Consider the following 15,586-nt stretch of genomic DNA (forward strand, 5'->3'; position numbering starts at 1 on the left):
AGACTATGAAAAAAACTCATCTCTAAGGGATAATCCTCCTAATATATTAAGAGCTCCTGGAAACTAGTATGAAAAACCAACCACCCAATAGAGAAATGAGTAAAGTAACTACAAATAGCACTCAATCTCATTCATAATAAGAGAAATGCACATTAAAAGATGGCAGTTTCACTTAATCAAACTGGGAAAAATCCTAGTGTTTAGCACACCATGTTGGTGAGGCCATGGGAACGCAGGCATTTGTACCACCTTGCTGTGTATAACTGACGTAACCTCTATGAAGAGCAATCTGGTAGTTTGTATCTAAATTTTAAAATGCACATATCCTTTCATCTAGCACTTCCATTTGCCCTGGGCAAATCATCCTGTGCCTGTTTCTTCATGTGTAAAATGCAGACAATTCTACCTCGTAGGGTTGTTGTGAGAATTGTTAGATGAAACACATTAAGAACTTTGTACAAAGTGCCTGGCACATAGGAAGTACTCCAAAAATGTCAGCAATGTAATAGCAGCTAATGCACGTTGAGCTTTTAAACATATGCTGCATTTACTACACGGTGCTTGGTGCTTTTCATGTATTACCTCATTTAATGCTCCAGCCATCCCTGTGATTATCACCAGTTAGCCTCAAGTTTCTGAGGCACAGAGATGTGAAGTGGGTTGTCCAGCAGGATTCAAGCAGGGTTGACTCCCAAGCTTCCCTTAAGGGAGGGTGCGTGGAGCACTGGAGTAACACAGATGGGCAAGCCATGTGTTGAGTTTTGAGGGAAGATGTGGCTCTCAGTTAAGGCTCTGCCACTCTCAACTTGGGTAGCCTTGGGGCAGGATGTTCAGTTTTGTTTCACTTTTGACCTACTCTTAGTCCATCTGCCAATCTGTAAAACTGGGGTATAACTATTTCAAGTGTGGTTGAGAGGATTAAACTAGGCATTCAGGTCTTCCTAATTCATGCTTGCTGATGTGAACCAAAGTACGCAGGGTGGGAGCAAAAGGGGAAACGCATTCTGAGAAGAGGGAACAGCACATTCCAAAGCTACAGATCTAAAAAGAGCCTGAGGAATCCAGGAGTGGGATGAGATGCGGTGGCTGATGGCCTTGAAGATCAGCTAAGAAACTTGGACAATTTGATAATAAAAATAAAACGAAGAGCCACCATTTTCTGAGAGTCTGCTCTTAATTATTTCCATCAAAACTACTCCAGCGAGGTAGATTTAATAAATCCAACTGTACACAAAGGGGAACTGCCAGGAGCCACAGAAGAGGTGTAAGCTGGGAGGTGGCTTGATCAGTTGTGATTTTAGAACCCTTGGACCAACAGGAGGTGCTCTAAGAGAACTGCCTTGAATCCCATACATTAAAAGTATTAATAACATTTATCATTTTTGCATTTATTCCACAATTTATATTCACCGTAGAACATATGAAAAATACAAGAAAGTTTAAAGAAATATAAAAAATTGTTAATTCCACCCTCTAGAGAATCCCAAGGGATACTTTCCTTCCAGTCTTCTCCCCCCGCCCCCACCTTAATCCAAAAAAAATATGTAGTGATTAGAATGGCTCTTAGATAGAAGATGTGGAGAGGTCAGTGTTAAAACGCCCTTGATACTCCTTCTCTTCTTCCTTTTCTTAGGACCACACCAAGGGGAGAGCCGACTCCCTCCGCGTTTTCAGGGATACTCCCCAGGACTCATCGCCGCCACGCTCGCTCGCCTCAAGCCGGTCTCTAGGGGGCGCTGCTGCAAGACCTGGAGCGGAAGGAAGGCGATGCTGAAACGCGGTTAAATTTGGGCACCGCCGCCGCCCGTAGTCGGCGTCCTCAACATGGCGGCTCCCCAGGATGTCCACGTCCGTATCTGTAACCAAGAGATTGTCAAATTTGACCTGGAGGTGAAGGCGCTTATCCAGGTACTAATTCCCGGGACCCGTGTCGGGCCCCAGCAGCCCTAAACCCAGGCTCCTCTGGCCTCCTGTAAGCTCGGCGGTCTCACTCCCAAGCTTTCCCCGCTTGGTCAAGTCTCCGAGGTCGTTGGCCCCGTCCCAGGGCCGGCTGCTCCCTCCCTCCCCCTTTGGTCCATCTCCTCGACCATTGGCCTTGATCCTCTATCCAGTTGCGGTTGCCTTGCCCTCTTCTGGACACTCTCGTGCTCCCCCATCCTGACCAAGCTTACCCTTTGTGACCCCCACTGGTCCCTCCCACTCCCATTTCTCGACCCGGACCGCCACACAACATACCTGTCACCTTGGGTGGCCCCGCCTTCTGACACCGCCCTCCCCACCAGTTGGTGGAGTCCTGAGAGCCATTGGCCCCGCCCACTCCTGACCTGCTCCTCTGGGTCTGGTGCCCGGTGACACCAAAGGCCGCCTGACACGGGAGGCACCAGGTGAAATGAACGTAACCTCGGCCGTAGTTGTGACTCTGTAAATGAGGAAATCAGGTAAAATGCCAAGGCCTGGGGCAAAACTGCGACCCGGACGAGGAAAGTCCGCCTAGAGAAGGGGCTTAGGGAGTCTCTACAACTTTCTTTAACTGATGGGGTAATTGAGGTGTTTTGCCTTAAGCTATTTAAGGTAGAAGGCAGCAGAGCGATGAACCAATTGGCACAAGCAAGAGTTAGGAATGTAGAAATGATCCCTTGAACTTATCAAAAAGAAACCAAGAGTTTTAAACCTTGGTTTCAGGCAAGTCATTTCCATTTCCAACAGATGCTATTAAACATTAGATGTAGGGGCGCCTGGGTGGCTCAGTCGGTTAAGCGGCCGACTTCAGCTCAGGTCATGATCTCGCGATCAGTGAGTTCGAGCCCCGCGTCAGGCTCTGTGCTGACAGCTCAGAGCCTGGAGCCTGTTTCAGATTCTGTGTCTCCCTCTCTCTGACCCTCCCCCGTTCATGCTCTGTCTCTCTCTGTTTCAAAAATTAATAAACGTTAAAAAAAATTTTTTTTAATAAACATTAGATGTAGACTCAGAGTTTGCAAGTAACTGTGGCAAAAACTGAAGGAAAGTTGGATTCCCCATGGAAACCCGATGCAGGATAAACCAAATTAGTGCTTTATCATGGTGCAAGAAGTGGGGTTTAATAAGTCAGAGAACAAGTGAGGAAACTTGATGCAAACATTTAAACTTCTTCAACTTTACTTCTTCTCCATACACACTGCAGTACTTCTGGGCTGACTCTGGAAAAATAAGCGTAGGATTCATACAAATAAAACATTTTCACATAATCTAAGTTGGGTAAGCCCCTTTTGTACTGTGTTTGGGTTCTCATGATTGCAAACGAGAAAGATTGATTATACGTAGGTGTACTGCACTCTTACTGTGTTCCAGCTCCCCTGCAAAGTGCTTTACATACATATAAGGTTTATGTGGTAGGTAATGTGGTGAGGAAACTGAGGCACAGAGAACTCCATGACTTTTTGTTACACAGCTAAGAAATTGCTACAGCATCTGCATACTCTGGCTCCAGAACCTGCTCTAAAACCTGACCCCAGGGCTTTTGGATGCCCAGAAACCAATTCTAGATCTCCCCTCGAACATGTCTGTAGAAACCAATTCTAGATCTCCCCTTGAACATGTCTGTAAACACCGTGATTGATATATAATAGATGGTTTGTAAAATCAGGGTGAAGTTAATCTTGTCATATGATGCCAGGAGTTGATCCTGATTTTCAAGTTGGAAAGTTCTAAAGTTATAGTGTCACTTTTGGATGTCCGTTCTTGTTGGACATACAAGCTGCTTTAAGCCTTTTATACTGATCCTGTGGTGTTTTGTTGAAATCAGGAACTAATAAGTCAGGACAGCTGTGTTTCTTTTCATACTTTTGTATTACCTGCTCAGAATTACAGAAATAGGAGAGAAATGTAAATGATAATGTTTTTGCTTGTGTTGCTGAGGTAAACAGCAAAGATCAGGATGAATTAACAGGCAGTAGGCCAGCCTTAGTTGTGATCTGAGCCAGTCTTCTCACTGTACAGATGGTATCATTTCACTTCATTGCCTTGAGAAAGTCCCTCTCACCTTTTCAATGTCTCCTAGGATATTCGGGATTGTTCAGGACCATTAAGTGCACTTACTGAACTGAATACTAAAGTGAAAGAGAAGTTTCAGCAACTGCGGCACAGAATACAGGTGAGTAGCTGCAGAAGTAAGATGTGGAGAATGCGTCACAATGAGGGGGCTCCATCCGGGAGCCGCCTGAGCGCTGTCCGGTTTCTTCAGTAGACATTTAGACAGTGAGGGTAACTGTACTAACTTGCTCTCAAGGTCAAAGTGAAGAACTTTTGAATGTGTTGCTACTGTCTCTTGAGGTGTTTTTTTGTTTGTTTGTTTGTTTCCTGCTGCTCTTTGCCCAGCCTCTTCCTCCCTGTTTCTGAGGTCTCCAATCACATCATATGCACATATAACACTCCTGAATCCCACTATGGCATATGTGCAATCTCAAAACCAGTGGAGCGAGAAGTACCTGTTTGCATAGCCTGTTTGTGCTGCTGTGCCCTAGAGAGAATAAGATGAGTACATGGGCCTGCCCGTCGCTGGGTGGGTCCTGGGGCCCTTGGTCTCACTCACTCCACTACCCTTGGTACTGGAGTTTACAGATCTGTGCTTGTCCTGTGACCTGGCCCCACAGGCCAGCCAACAACTCTTGTTGCTTAACAGAGGATAGTCTGTTTCAAAGCTGGTAGCAAAAGTGGCCATTTGGACCTGAGAAATAGTATGTCTGGGCCCTGTGTATTGCTTTCCTAAGGGATTTTCAAGGGCAGTTTTGAAAATAAGTACTTTCTGCCTTAAGAGTTCACTTTAGAATTTTAGCAAGGTCACTGAACCTCGCTGATCTTTTTTTGCCTCCGTCTGTAGCACTGATTTATAATTGAATTTTTATTTTTGAAAGGCTGTTACTTTCTCATGTATGTGTATACATTCTATGTATGTATGCCCATGGGTGAATATGGACACTCAGTGGAAAGTCCCATGTATGAGTGTTATTATTCTCTGTTCCTCTCCTCCACACAGGTAACCACATTTGTTACTTAGGTATCTTTTCATGGTGTATCTACTCAAATACTAAAAAAAGCCAAATATATTTTCTTATTTCCAGTTTCTCATATAAAAGGTAGCATACTAAAACACCACTTTTTAAAACTTAACAGTATCTTTTGGAAATCTTTCCATATCAGTATTAGAGTGCTCCCTCGTTCTTTTTTTTTTAATTTTTTTTTTCAACGTTTATTTATTTTTGGGACAGAGAGAGACAGAGCATGAACGGGGGAGGGGCAGAGAGAGAGGGAGACACAGAATCGGAAACAGGGTCCAGGCTCTGAGCCATCAGCCCAGAGCCTGACGCGGGGCTCGAACTCCCGGACCGCGAGATGGTGACCTGGCTGAAGTCGGACGCTTAACCGACTGCGCCCCCCAGGCGCCCCCCTCGTTCTTTTTTTATAGTCCTAGTTTTCTAGCCAGTTCTGTATCAAAGGGCATTTTATTTGGACTACTTCTCTGCTTTTTGGTTTTTCGTTTATTTTGCTTTTTAAAGCTAATGCATTCCCTGAAAGACCTTTCTTCGACTCTCATGATTTCAACTCTGCAGCCACACCCACCACCTTAAGTATTTTCATGTTCTTTCTGTTTGCTCAGTGTTTATTTCCTTCACTAATTGAAATTACTTCACTGATACATTTACATATTTATTATGTCCCTCTCTCCCATAATCACCTCCTCGAGCACCAGAATATCCTGGCACCTAGTAAAGACTTAATAAGCACATGGTCAGTGAATGAATAACCCCATCCCAGTTTTATCTGCATTTCCTGAACCTTTATACCAGGAAATATATACAAGATTTCTATTTGATGTTTTTAGCTCTTTATGAATGACTACGTTGTGTATTTGCAACAAGATTGTGTAGTACTGGGGAACTGGCCTCATATCCTCAACATATGCTTCAGCTGGGCATCGACTGACTATGTGTAAATACCTGTGTGAATGTCTTTGTGTATGTGGTTCTCAGACTGGAATTTGAGAACTATTTTACCCCTTTCTTTTCTTCCACAACTATTTGGTTCTCTATGACAGAACTCCCTTTTATGAGGAAACTATACATTTCTTCCTTCTTTCCTTCCTCCCTCCCTTCTTCCCATGCATCCATTCTTCCATTCAGTGATTTGGTGCCTAATAATGTGCCAGGCACAAGGAATATATATAATGAACACTAGATAAAATCCTGCCTTCCTGGAGTTCACATTTTGGTAGGGAATCTAGATTTTTTTTTAATGTTTATTTATTTAAAAAAAATAATGTTTATTTTTGAGAAAGGGAGACAGAGTGTGAGCAGGGGAGAGGCAGAGAGGGAGAGAGACAGAATCAGAAGCAGGCTCCACGCTCTGAGTTGTCAGCACAGAGCCCGACATGGGGCTTGAACTCATGAACTGTGAGATCATGACCTGAGGTGAAGTTGGACACTTAACCAACTGAGCCACCCAGGTGCCTGGGAATCTAGATTTTAAGTAAATAATTAAGCGAGTAATTTACTGACTACATTTGCAAAACTTGCATTCCTTTATGTTCTTTTTTTTCTCTGACTCAGCCATATCTGGGACCATTAATTGGAAGTTATCTCTGAGCTAGTGAAATGGTGGATACAGATGTGTGTTCCTGACCAGCTTGTGCAAATTAACACATAAATGAGTATATAAATAAATAAATGCCTATATAAATGCACTAATATGTTGATGTTTTTAGCATCAGGAGCTTGATTGGAACTGGAACTTGTTTTAATCTGTAAACAAAGAACATGGCTTGATTCTTGAGGTGTAATGACATCTTTCATTAGAGTCTGTCTGCTACTTCCATCATGTGAAGTTCTTGGGGGGTCTCAGACTGCCAGTTGTTGTGTCCACTGCCCCTCACTGAGGTGGACCGTTTGTCTCCTGGCGTTTGGTGATTCTGGGTTGTGAGCAGTCCTCTTCAGCCGACCTTATCTGTGGGACTTTTGTTCAACCTGGACTGAAGGCAGCAGGTCTTTTCAGAGGTTTTTGGATTTGCTTTTGCTATGTCTCCTGGGGTCGTAAGTCTGGAAGCACTTTGTATGTTCATTTCTCCTCGTGAAGATTCCCAAACCATTCAGAGAGGAGGAATTGTTACTCCAGATCAGCTTGAGGGTGGCTCCATGCTTTTAAAGTCTCAGGAGATATTTTGTATCCTAGCCAGAGCCCAGGGCAGAAAAAGGGACAAGCTTCCATGCTGTCTCTCATGCTGGTTGACAGACGTTTTCTAGTTCACCTTTTCACTGGAGGGATATCCCTTTGTAGGTCCTGGATTTGTGGCTCCCTGCCTCAGATAGCTCAACACTTTGTTTGGCTGTCCATATATAGGCTTTAAAATCTTCAAACTGTTTGCTACCAGTATATTATGAAATAGGTACAGAGATGGAGAATGAACATTTAGACACATATAGCAGTTTGATGTTTGCATGTATCTCAAAGTGGGACCAAGGGGCTCCTATTTAGTAATTTTTCCCCCCCGCTTTTGATTCCATTCATGGCCCGGACTACAGGAGTAAATGTCCTATCCCAGGGCAGTTGTGCCTCACTCACAGTCTGACATCTCTGGCTCTTAGTTTCCTTCTCACCTTGGGGCCCTGGGGATTGTCCTTAACTTTCTTGCAAACTCAGCTCTATATTTAGAAGGATGTTTGTTATATGTCACCTGGCATTCCTGAGTGTTCTCTTTTAGGAGCGTTTTTTTTTTTTTTTTTAATTTTTTTTTTCAACGTTTATTTATTTTTGGGACAGATAGTGACAGAGCATGAACAGGGGAGGGGCAGAGAGAGAGGGAGACACAGAATCGGAAACAGGCTAGAGCCCGACGCGGGGCTCGAACTCACGGACCGTGAGATCGTGACCTGGCTGAAGTCGGACGCTTAACCGACTGCGCCACCCAGGCGCCCCTTTTAGGAGCGTTTTTAAGTGCTATCATATAACCTCCCTAGAAAGAGAAGTGCTCTTTGGTTTTTATATTGGCTTTTAAAATCATTTTAACATAGAGCTGTTTTCCCCAAAGGAGCTTGAGCAGTCAGCTAAAGAGCAAGACAAAGAGTCAGAGAAGCAGGTTCTGCTCCAGGAAGTGGAGAATCACAAGAAGCAGATGCTCAGGTAGGTGGGGCCTGTGCTGGGTCACTTGCTCTGTGGGAGGCTTGTGCAGAGCTTTGCCTAAATAAACCTGGCTTCATGATTTAAATGTGTCATTTATACACAGACTGTCCTCTCAAAGCAGGGGCAGGTAGGGGCTATCGGTAGGTCAAATTGTGTATAGTTACAAAAGCGCATTTAACCATATGCTATATTTTATATTTTTAACACAAACCCAAAAAATGGTTGCTCATGTAATACAAGGTCCTTTTTCTTTAAGGATAATTGATACCAGAAAAAGCCCGCTGAAAATGAACCTACTTAAGATGAAACAAAATTTAGAAAGTTTTAAATGGGACCTTATCTTAAAAAATGAAACCAAAAAGATGTAACTAAGGTGATGTTATGTTAAATAACTTGGAGATGATCGTTATAACTCATGTGCTAACCTTTAATTATATTACTGAGGTATGTGCTCTTTCTTGGTATTGAGTTGGGGGACTGTCCAACAAAATTGTCTGATGGCATGAAACCGTACCTGTCCCTTCACATTTGATCTTGGTACCATATCATACAGAGGATTATTGTTGCAAAAATATCGGAGGGCTCCATCATCTGTCCCAGTCCTCTGGTAGCCAGGTCATTCTCTTGAAGCCCCTGCTGGTCATCGCCCTCCTAGGTGTTCTCTTCCTCCTTGTAATTGCTCTAACTCTGCCAGATCTGTATTTGTCTGTGGTTTTGCTTCTGATTTGGGTGATGATCCAGCATTATCCTTGCTGAGAGCAGCTATGTTTATAATACCCAGCAATCAGGAGAAGACTGTCTGACAAAGATGTGGGCGTGGTAGAGACTAGTGTAAGCAGGGAGGGATGTGTGCGTGGTGACCGGTGTTTAAGTGCTTGGCTCAGTAGTATCACTGTGTCATGATGGCATTTGCTTCCCTTGGCCACCAAGGATGCCCAGGTTGTAAACACTGAGTAAAGAGGACCCTTGTATAAAGTATAGTAAATTACACGAGGTGAAACAGGCTCAGCACGGGTCTGAGAATGGCCATCCATGATGTGGAGTTACAGGTAGGGAGAGCAAGCAGTAAATGAATACTTTGGCAAGCCGTGTTGAGACAGCAGTTGTGCTTGCCCGCGTTATTGTGCTTATCACACCGGCCAACAAATCCTTTGTTTGCTTGTCTTTCTCCCCAAGAAATGTGAGCCGCTTGAGGGCGGCCACTATGGCTCACTCATCTCTGTGTCACAGGGTCGAGCAGAGCTCCCTTGCCCACAGTTTGAAAATGTAATTGATTCTTTTTAAATATCAGGTGTGAAATGGCATAGCAGGTGCTGTTCAGGTGACAGAGAACTTGTTTTAATGTTTTAAGCACAGAGGTGCTATTAGAAAAACACCCTCTCAGTTCATGTGCCCCGTGCTTGACTTTGTAAATATCTCAGGGGTTAGCAAAACTGACGTGATCCAGCTGCCTAAGAGTTCCAGTGCTTGAGTTTGATTCTCTGAGGGGCCCAATTAACATTTTTATAGTCCATCAACAAAGGTTACACTGCTAACCCCAGGGAGCTGTTCACCAAATTTGAGTTGTCTCTCACAAGGGGGATCAGGTAAAGAATGTAAATAAATCGTGTCAAACTGGGCTCTGCTAATACACTGTGTTTGTATTGTTCATGATCGGTCTGGGTGTGTAAAAGACAGCACATCTTAAAGAAATATCGAGCAAACCCTAAGTGCTGAATCACTATATTGTTCACCTGAAACTAATATTACACTGTATGTTAACTGGAATTTAAACAAAGCTTGGAAAAGAAATAATGGGGAAAACGGTCTTTCTATGATTTTTCTACTTTTTATAACACATATTAATTGGCTAATGGGCCAGAAACTGTTGTTCTAATTACTGGTGATCCAAAGATGAGTGAGACATGGTTCTCAAGGAATGGAACTAACCAGTACACAAGACAGAGCCTTGAAGTGTTATAGATGTGACTTGACAGAACAGGGCCTTGTATGTCCAAGGTGGATTTGAACTCTGAAACCATTGCTGGCTGTAAACACAGAAGTGCCGTGGCCAAACTGCTCCCTCTGGCTGCCCTGGAAGGAAAGGGACAGCTATGGGCAGTAGGGCAGTAGGGCAGTAGGGGAACATCTTGCAGGCAGCCTCCAGGGTCCAAACCAGAGGTGTTGGAGCCTTAGCTGGGGCAGCTGCTGGGGCAGCCAAGAGGGAGAAATGTCGGGAGGTAGAGATGGGCTCTGTGGGCCAGGCCTTCCCCATCACTCACTTGCGGTGACTTGATCTGACTGACAGAAACTCATGCGAGACCCTTCTGATTCCAGCAATCAGACCTCATGGAGGAAGGCTAATCTCACTTGCAAAATTGCTATCGACAATCTAGAGAAAGCAGAACTTCTCCAGGGAGGAGACCTCTTAAGGCAAAGGTATCTTTCTTTTTGTCTTTCTGGGCCCTGATAATGGAATTGACCAGGTGCAAAACCCACTGTAGGCAGCCCCTTCTTGTTTTCAATGTAAAACTGGTACTTAATTTTATTATATAAGTAGTATTTTTTAAAGTAGGAAAGAAATATATGCTTACTTGTAATAAACTGATAAAGAAAAATATTAATTATAAAATGAGAATAAGCTGTAATCGTGTTACAAATGTTGTGATGTATTGTCTCCTCCCATTATTTTTTTTACAAAGTCAAAAATCGTACTATATATAAAATTTAGTATCTTGCTCGTCTTCACATTGTATAACACAAAGACTTGCTTGTTGTTTTAGAAAACTCTTTAAACGAAGTTTTAAGAGTCCGTAGTATTCTCTTGTATTAACTAATCCCCTGTTCGCATGTGTTTACATTTCTAGTTTGTCAGTATTATAAATAATACACAAGGGCACGTCTTAGGACATAAGGCTTTGTCCACATTTTGGATATTTCCTTTGGAGAGATTCCCAGGGATGAGATTATTGGGCAAAAGGCACGAACATTTCTAAGGGTCCTGATACCTGTTGCCGAATTGCTCTCACAGAAGGGTAGCAGTCTTCAGCACATCCTTGGTGGCATTGACTGCGATTATTGATATTTAAGTATATATGGTATCTTGATAAATAAAAAAAATGGGATCTCATTTGAAAATGGGGTTTTCTCGCAGTCAGGCTTTTGTTGACATTCCTCCTCCCACTCTGGATTTTTAGGAAAACCACCAAAGAGAGCCTGGCCCAGACGTCCAGTTCCATTACGGAGAGCCTCATGGGGATCAGCAGGATGATGTCCCAGCAGGTTCAGCAGAGCGAGGAAGCCATGCAGACGCTAGGTAAAGCCAGACCTGGAGTTAGAAGCTTCTCCCAGAGACACCAGCTCCAGAGCCTTTGCCTTGGCACCTGCCACCAGGCTCTTCCACCTCTGCCCCCCACCCTAGTCCCGACGCTTGCTGACATGGGTGGCTTCTCACTTCTTCGACAGCGTGGTCTTGCCCAGAGTGGGATGTGTTGCTCTTACTTCTCTTTTTGGTTTTCATGGTTGTACTAGAAGATCTGCACACCACTGATAAAATGTTTCCCCAGCAGAAGCACTTCCAGGGTCTCATGTGAAAGGCAGAGATCTCCAGGCCTTCTTCTGGAGAGAGTGGGTCCCAGCAGGGCCGGGGGAGGGGCCTGGGAGTCTGTATTTTTTTATCTGGCATTCTGTGGACCCATGTGGCCAGGCAGGCTTGGGAATCACTGCCTAGGGAGATGTTTAGTGTATCGGCTGCCGACGAGGCTGCTAGGTCCTCGGCTTACAATTATACCCCCCAGTGTTATTTTCACTGTGAACTGCTTTTAAAAGATACAGTCAAAGGCCATAGAAGAAGCTGCTGGAGCATCTGGTTCTCTCCCAGCAGCTTTCCCATAGTGCCTCTCTTGTAATGCAGAAGAGAATTGGCCCTCTTCAGGGTCTTCCATACAGGAAAACAGAAGAGGAGAGTTTACACTTTGAAACACTTTTGGCAGATTTCACAAAGAGACAGTAGAGAGCATGGTGCAGAGGTCCAACGGACCCGTTCCCCCAGCTTCAGCAGCTGTCTGCTCATGGCCAGTCTTGTTTCGGCTCCACCCTTCCGTGCCCTCATCTGGATTATTTTGAAGCAAATCACAGACATCATCTATAAATATCTCAGTGTGTCTCTCTGAAAGAGGCTCGTGAAACAAAAAACAAACAAAACCAGAGCACGATACCATTATCACCCCTAAACAGTATCTGTCATTTGGAGCCACTTTTTTTTTCAGTGCACTCTTCAAACAGGCAGCAAAGCACAAGGAAAGCAAGCAGCTTGTCCCCAAGGTCAGTCCCTCTGTTTGAAACGTATCTGGGCATTTAGGCTCAGAACCAGCCGGTCACCTCCTCTACATGTGTGCTGGGGGTGGGGCTCAAGCCTTGGTAGAGGCCTTGGAGAACATGCCAAAGGGGGGGCCGCCTGGCCTTGTTAGTTGAGGGCTTTTCTGCTTTGATGCAGGTGACGGACTGCGCATGCACATACCGGAAACAGATAATGTAGTTAAATGGTGAGAAGGGTACAGAGATGCTGATGGCCTCTGGGGTTTTCAGGGCTGTTCTTGGGGCCCATTCTTTCCTACCAGGAGAGAAGCTGTTGAAGAAAAAAGAATCCAATACTTTTAATTTTTTTTTTTAATGTATTTATTTTTGAGAGAGAAAGCACATGCTCGAGAGCGAGTTGGGGAGGGGGCAGAGAGAGAGGGAGACACAGAATCTGAGGCAGGCTCTGGGCTCTGAGCTGTCAGCACAGAGCCCAGTGTGGGACATGAACTCACGGACTACCAGATCATTACTTGAACCGAAGTCAGATGCTTAACCGACTGAGCCACCCAGATGCCCCAAAAGAATGCAATTGTTAATCCTTTCCTTGTAGCTCAGAAAGTCAGCCTGATTTAAAAGCCTGTTAGGACTACAGTTTTGTTTTGTTTTTTGTTTTGTTTTGTTTTGTTTTGTTTAAAGCATATTAGGGATATAATGGAATTTGCTGAAATTGAGTGGGGTAGTAGTGTGAGGACAAGAGTGCCAGGGAGTTAGCAGTTTAGGGTATGGGTGATGGGCACAGGGCATTTCGTGATACTATTCTGTCTACTTTGGCAATGCTTTAAAATCCTCTATGATTTTTAAAAAGAAAGGCCTACTAGCTTTTTTTCTGAACAAGCTCTTACTTAGGTTTTTGGAATGGCAGCAGGCATAGAGAAAGAGGACCAAGAGGGATTTTTGACATCTGAGTGTTTTCACCCCTCATTTGCCTGTATATAAATGCTTCTCTGTTTCCTCTGGTAATTTCTTTTACTTACTTATTAACTTTTAATTTTGTGAGAAGGTAACATATATTACATGATTAAGGAGGAATCTCTAGGCCAGCATTGTCCAACAGAAACACAATGTGAGCCACGTATGTAACTTTAAATTTTCCAGTAGGCACATTAAAAAGGTAAAAAGAAACCTTTGAATGTATTTAACCCATTACATATAAAATATTACCATTTCACTCTGCAATTAATATGAAAAATTGTTGATACTTTACCTTCTTTTTTTTTTTTTTTTTTTTCATGCTAAGTCTTTGAAACCGTGTGTGTTTGACACTTAGGGACGTCTCCATTTGGTTTAGCCACATTTCACATGCTCATGTGCTGCATACGTCCAGGGGCTGCCGTGTTGGGCTGCCTCGTAGACACCAGGTCTACTCCCCAAGGGCAACCACTGTTACCACTTTCTTTTACATCCTCCTGAGGTCTTCCAAGCATGTCTAGCACAAGCAGATTAAATACTGTTTATACTCCTCTCTCTTCCATAAGTGGAAATTTTCACATACGCTCTTTCACACCTCATTTTAACAGCATATTTTATTCTGTGGATGTTTTGATGATGCCTTGCTAGGCTTTGTGGGAGAATCTTGCCACGTATACTCAAGTGTCAGGCCCAGATACCCATACTCAGAAGTAAATTTGACTCCTGGATACAATGAGCCTTCAGGGACATGTACCTCCCCTTAGATTTCATACAGTGGCCAGAGCACAGGTGCGTCATCTTTAAAGCTACAGCAGTGTCTCAGGACTGAAGGACTGGTATGTGTGTGTGAGGGCTTGTGGCAAGGCCCAGCCCAACTTCTTGTGATCCCACAAAGAGCAGATCTGACTGTCAGGGGTGTGGGCGGGGTGCACCTTGGACAGTCTTGGTGACTCCCAGCTTCTTTTTAAAATTTTTCTTAATGTTTTTATTTATTTTGAGACAGAGAGGGACAGAGCATGAACAGGGGAGGGGCAGAGAGAGAGGGAGACACAGAATCCGAAGCGGGCTCCAGGCTCTGAGCCATCAGCACAGAGCCCGATGCGGGGCTCGAACTCCCGAACCGCGAGATCGTGACCTGGGCCGAAGTCGGACGCTCAACCGACTGAGCCACCCAGGCGCCCCCCAGCTTCTGCCCCCGTACCGTACATTGCCTGGCCACAGTCACCCAAGTTCGTTTTGGGACTGGTGGTTCTCAACACCTCCCTGCTTCAGAAAACTGAAGTTGGTGGTCAGGAAAGGAACTCGCTTCTGCTTTTTTCCCTGGTGATGTTCATGTTGGAGAACACCTAGTTATGGCCCCGTGACATTGTATATAAAGCCACATCGCTCTAAGCTGGATGAGACCTAGAGAAGTGCTTTCCTTGTAATATCCTTATTCTTTGCTCCTCTGGATTGTCTCTGCTCACATCTTTGCTTTTGGCTCAAGGGAACTTGCTATAGACTGCAGTGTTATTTAGTGGTAACCCAGCCAGCAGAGCAAAGTCTTTGGTTTTGGTGCTCTACAGTCTCTGAGTCAGGCTTCCTCCCTCTTTTGTTTCAGCCAATTCTTCCCGGACTATCCTGGATGCAAATGAAGAGTTTAAGTCCATGTCAGGGACCATCCAGTTGGGACGGAAGCTTATCACAAAATATAATCGCCGAGAGCTGACGGACAAACTTCTCATTTTCCTTGCCCTGGCCCTTTTCCTCGCTACGGTCCTCTATATTATAAAAAAGCGGCTTTTTCCATTTTTGTAAGATAGGGAATTACCAGCTTTTGCCCTTTAAAGTCCGGTGTCAAGATCTGGCCATGCTACCAAGCTCTGGTAAACCAGTCCATGCCTCCACGGTCTGCTCCAGTTGGTCTACGGGTTGGATGGAGGCACAGAGTTCCCCAGGTTCCTGCAGGTGGCTGGCTTGCAAAGGGCAAGCAGAGCAAGGTGTCATTGAGACACCTACAGGAACACAGGGACTCCACGAGCCATTGCAACAGTGCTTATGGCTGTCACATGGGGCATTCAGAGGCCAGCCTTCAGGCTTTGATCCTCCTTTCTCTCCTTCTCCTGCTGTGGCCTTAGTGCCAGATCTGGTAGAAGGAAGAGAAAAGTGGGGGGGAAGGAGGATAAGGAAAACTCACGTCCATTTCTTGAAT

General features: G+C 44.5%; 1 protein-coding gene across 3 annotated transcripts in view; it reads left to right on the forward strand.

Annotated features, from left to right (window-relative positions):
- The first annotated feature begins 1,766 nt into the window (after positions 1 to 1,766).
- Positions 1,767 to 15,586, forward strand: part of BNIP1 (BCL2 interacting protein 1) — a 16,496-nt gene continuing 2,676 nt past the window's right edge. The window contains exons 1-7 of one of the 3 annotated variants that reach the window (XM_040445230.1): positions 1,771 to 1,908; positions 4,037 to 4,129; positions 8,057 to 8,148; positions 10,465 to 10,566; positions 11,325 to 11,443; positions 12,396 to 12,450; positions 14,996 to 15,142. In XM_040445230.1, the coding sequence (XP_040301164.1) occupies positions 1,825 to 1,908; positions 4,037 to 4,129; positions 8,057 to 8,148; positions 10,465 to 10,566; positions 11,325 to 11,443; positions 12,396 to 12,450; positions 14,996 to 15,029 (579 nt within the window). In that variant the 5' untranslated portion in view covers positions 1,771 to 1,824 and the 3' untranslated portion in view covers positions 15,030 to 15,142. Of the gene's footprint in view, positions 1,909 to 4,036; positions 4,130 to 8,056; positions 8,149 to 10,464; positions 10,567 to 11,324; positions 11,444 to 12,395; positions 13,946 to 14,995 lie in introns of those variants that run through there. The other 2 variants (XM_040445220.1, XM_040445209.1) reach the window with 2 other exon arrangements.

This window comes from Herpailurus yagouaroundi, unplaced genomic scaffold, assembly GCF_014898765.1.
Source record: "Herpailurus yagouaroundi ecotype Mexico unplaced genomic scaffold, PumYag 29, whole genome shotgun sequence".
NCBI lineage: Eukaryota > Metazoa > Chordata > Mammalia > Carnivora > Felidae > Herpailurus > Herpailurus yagouaroundi.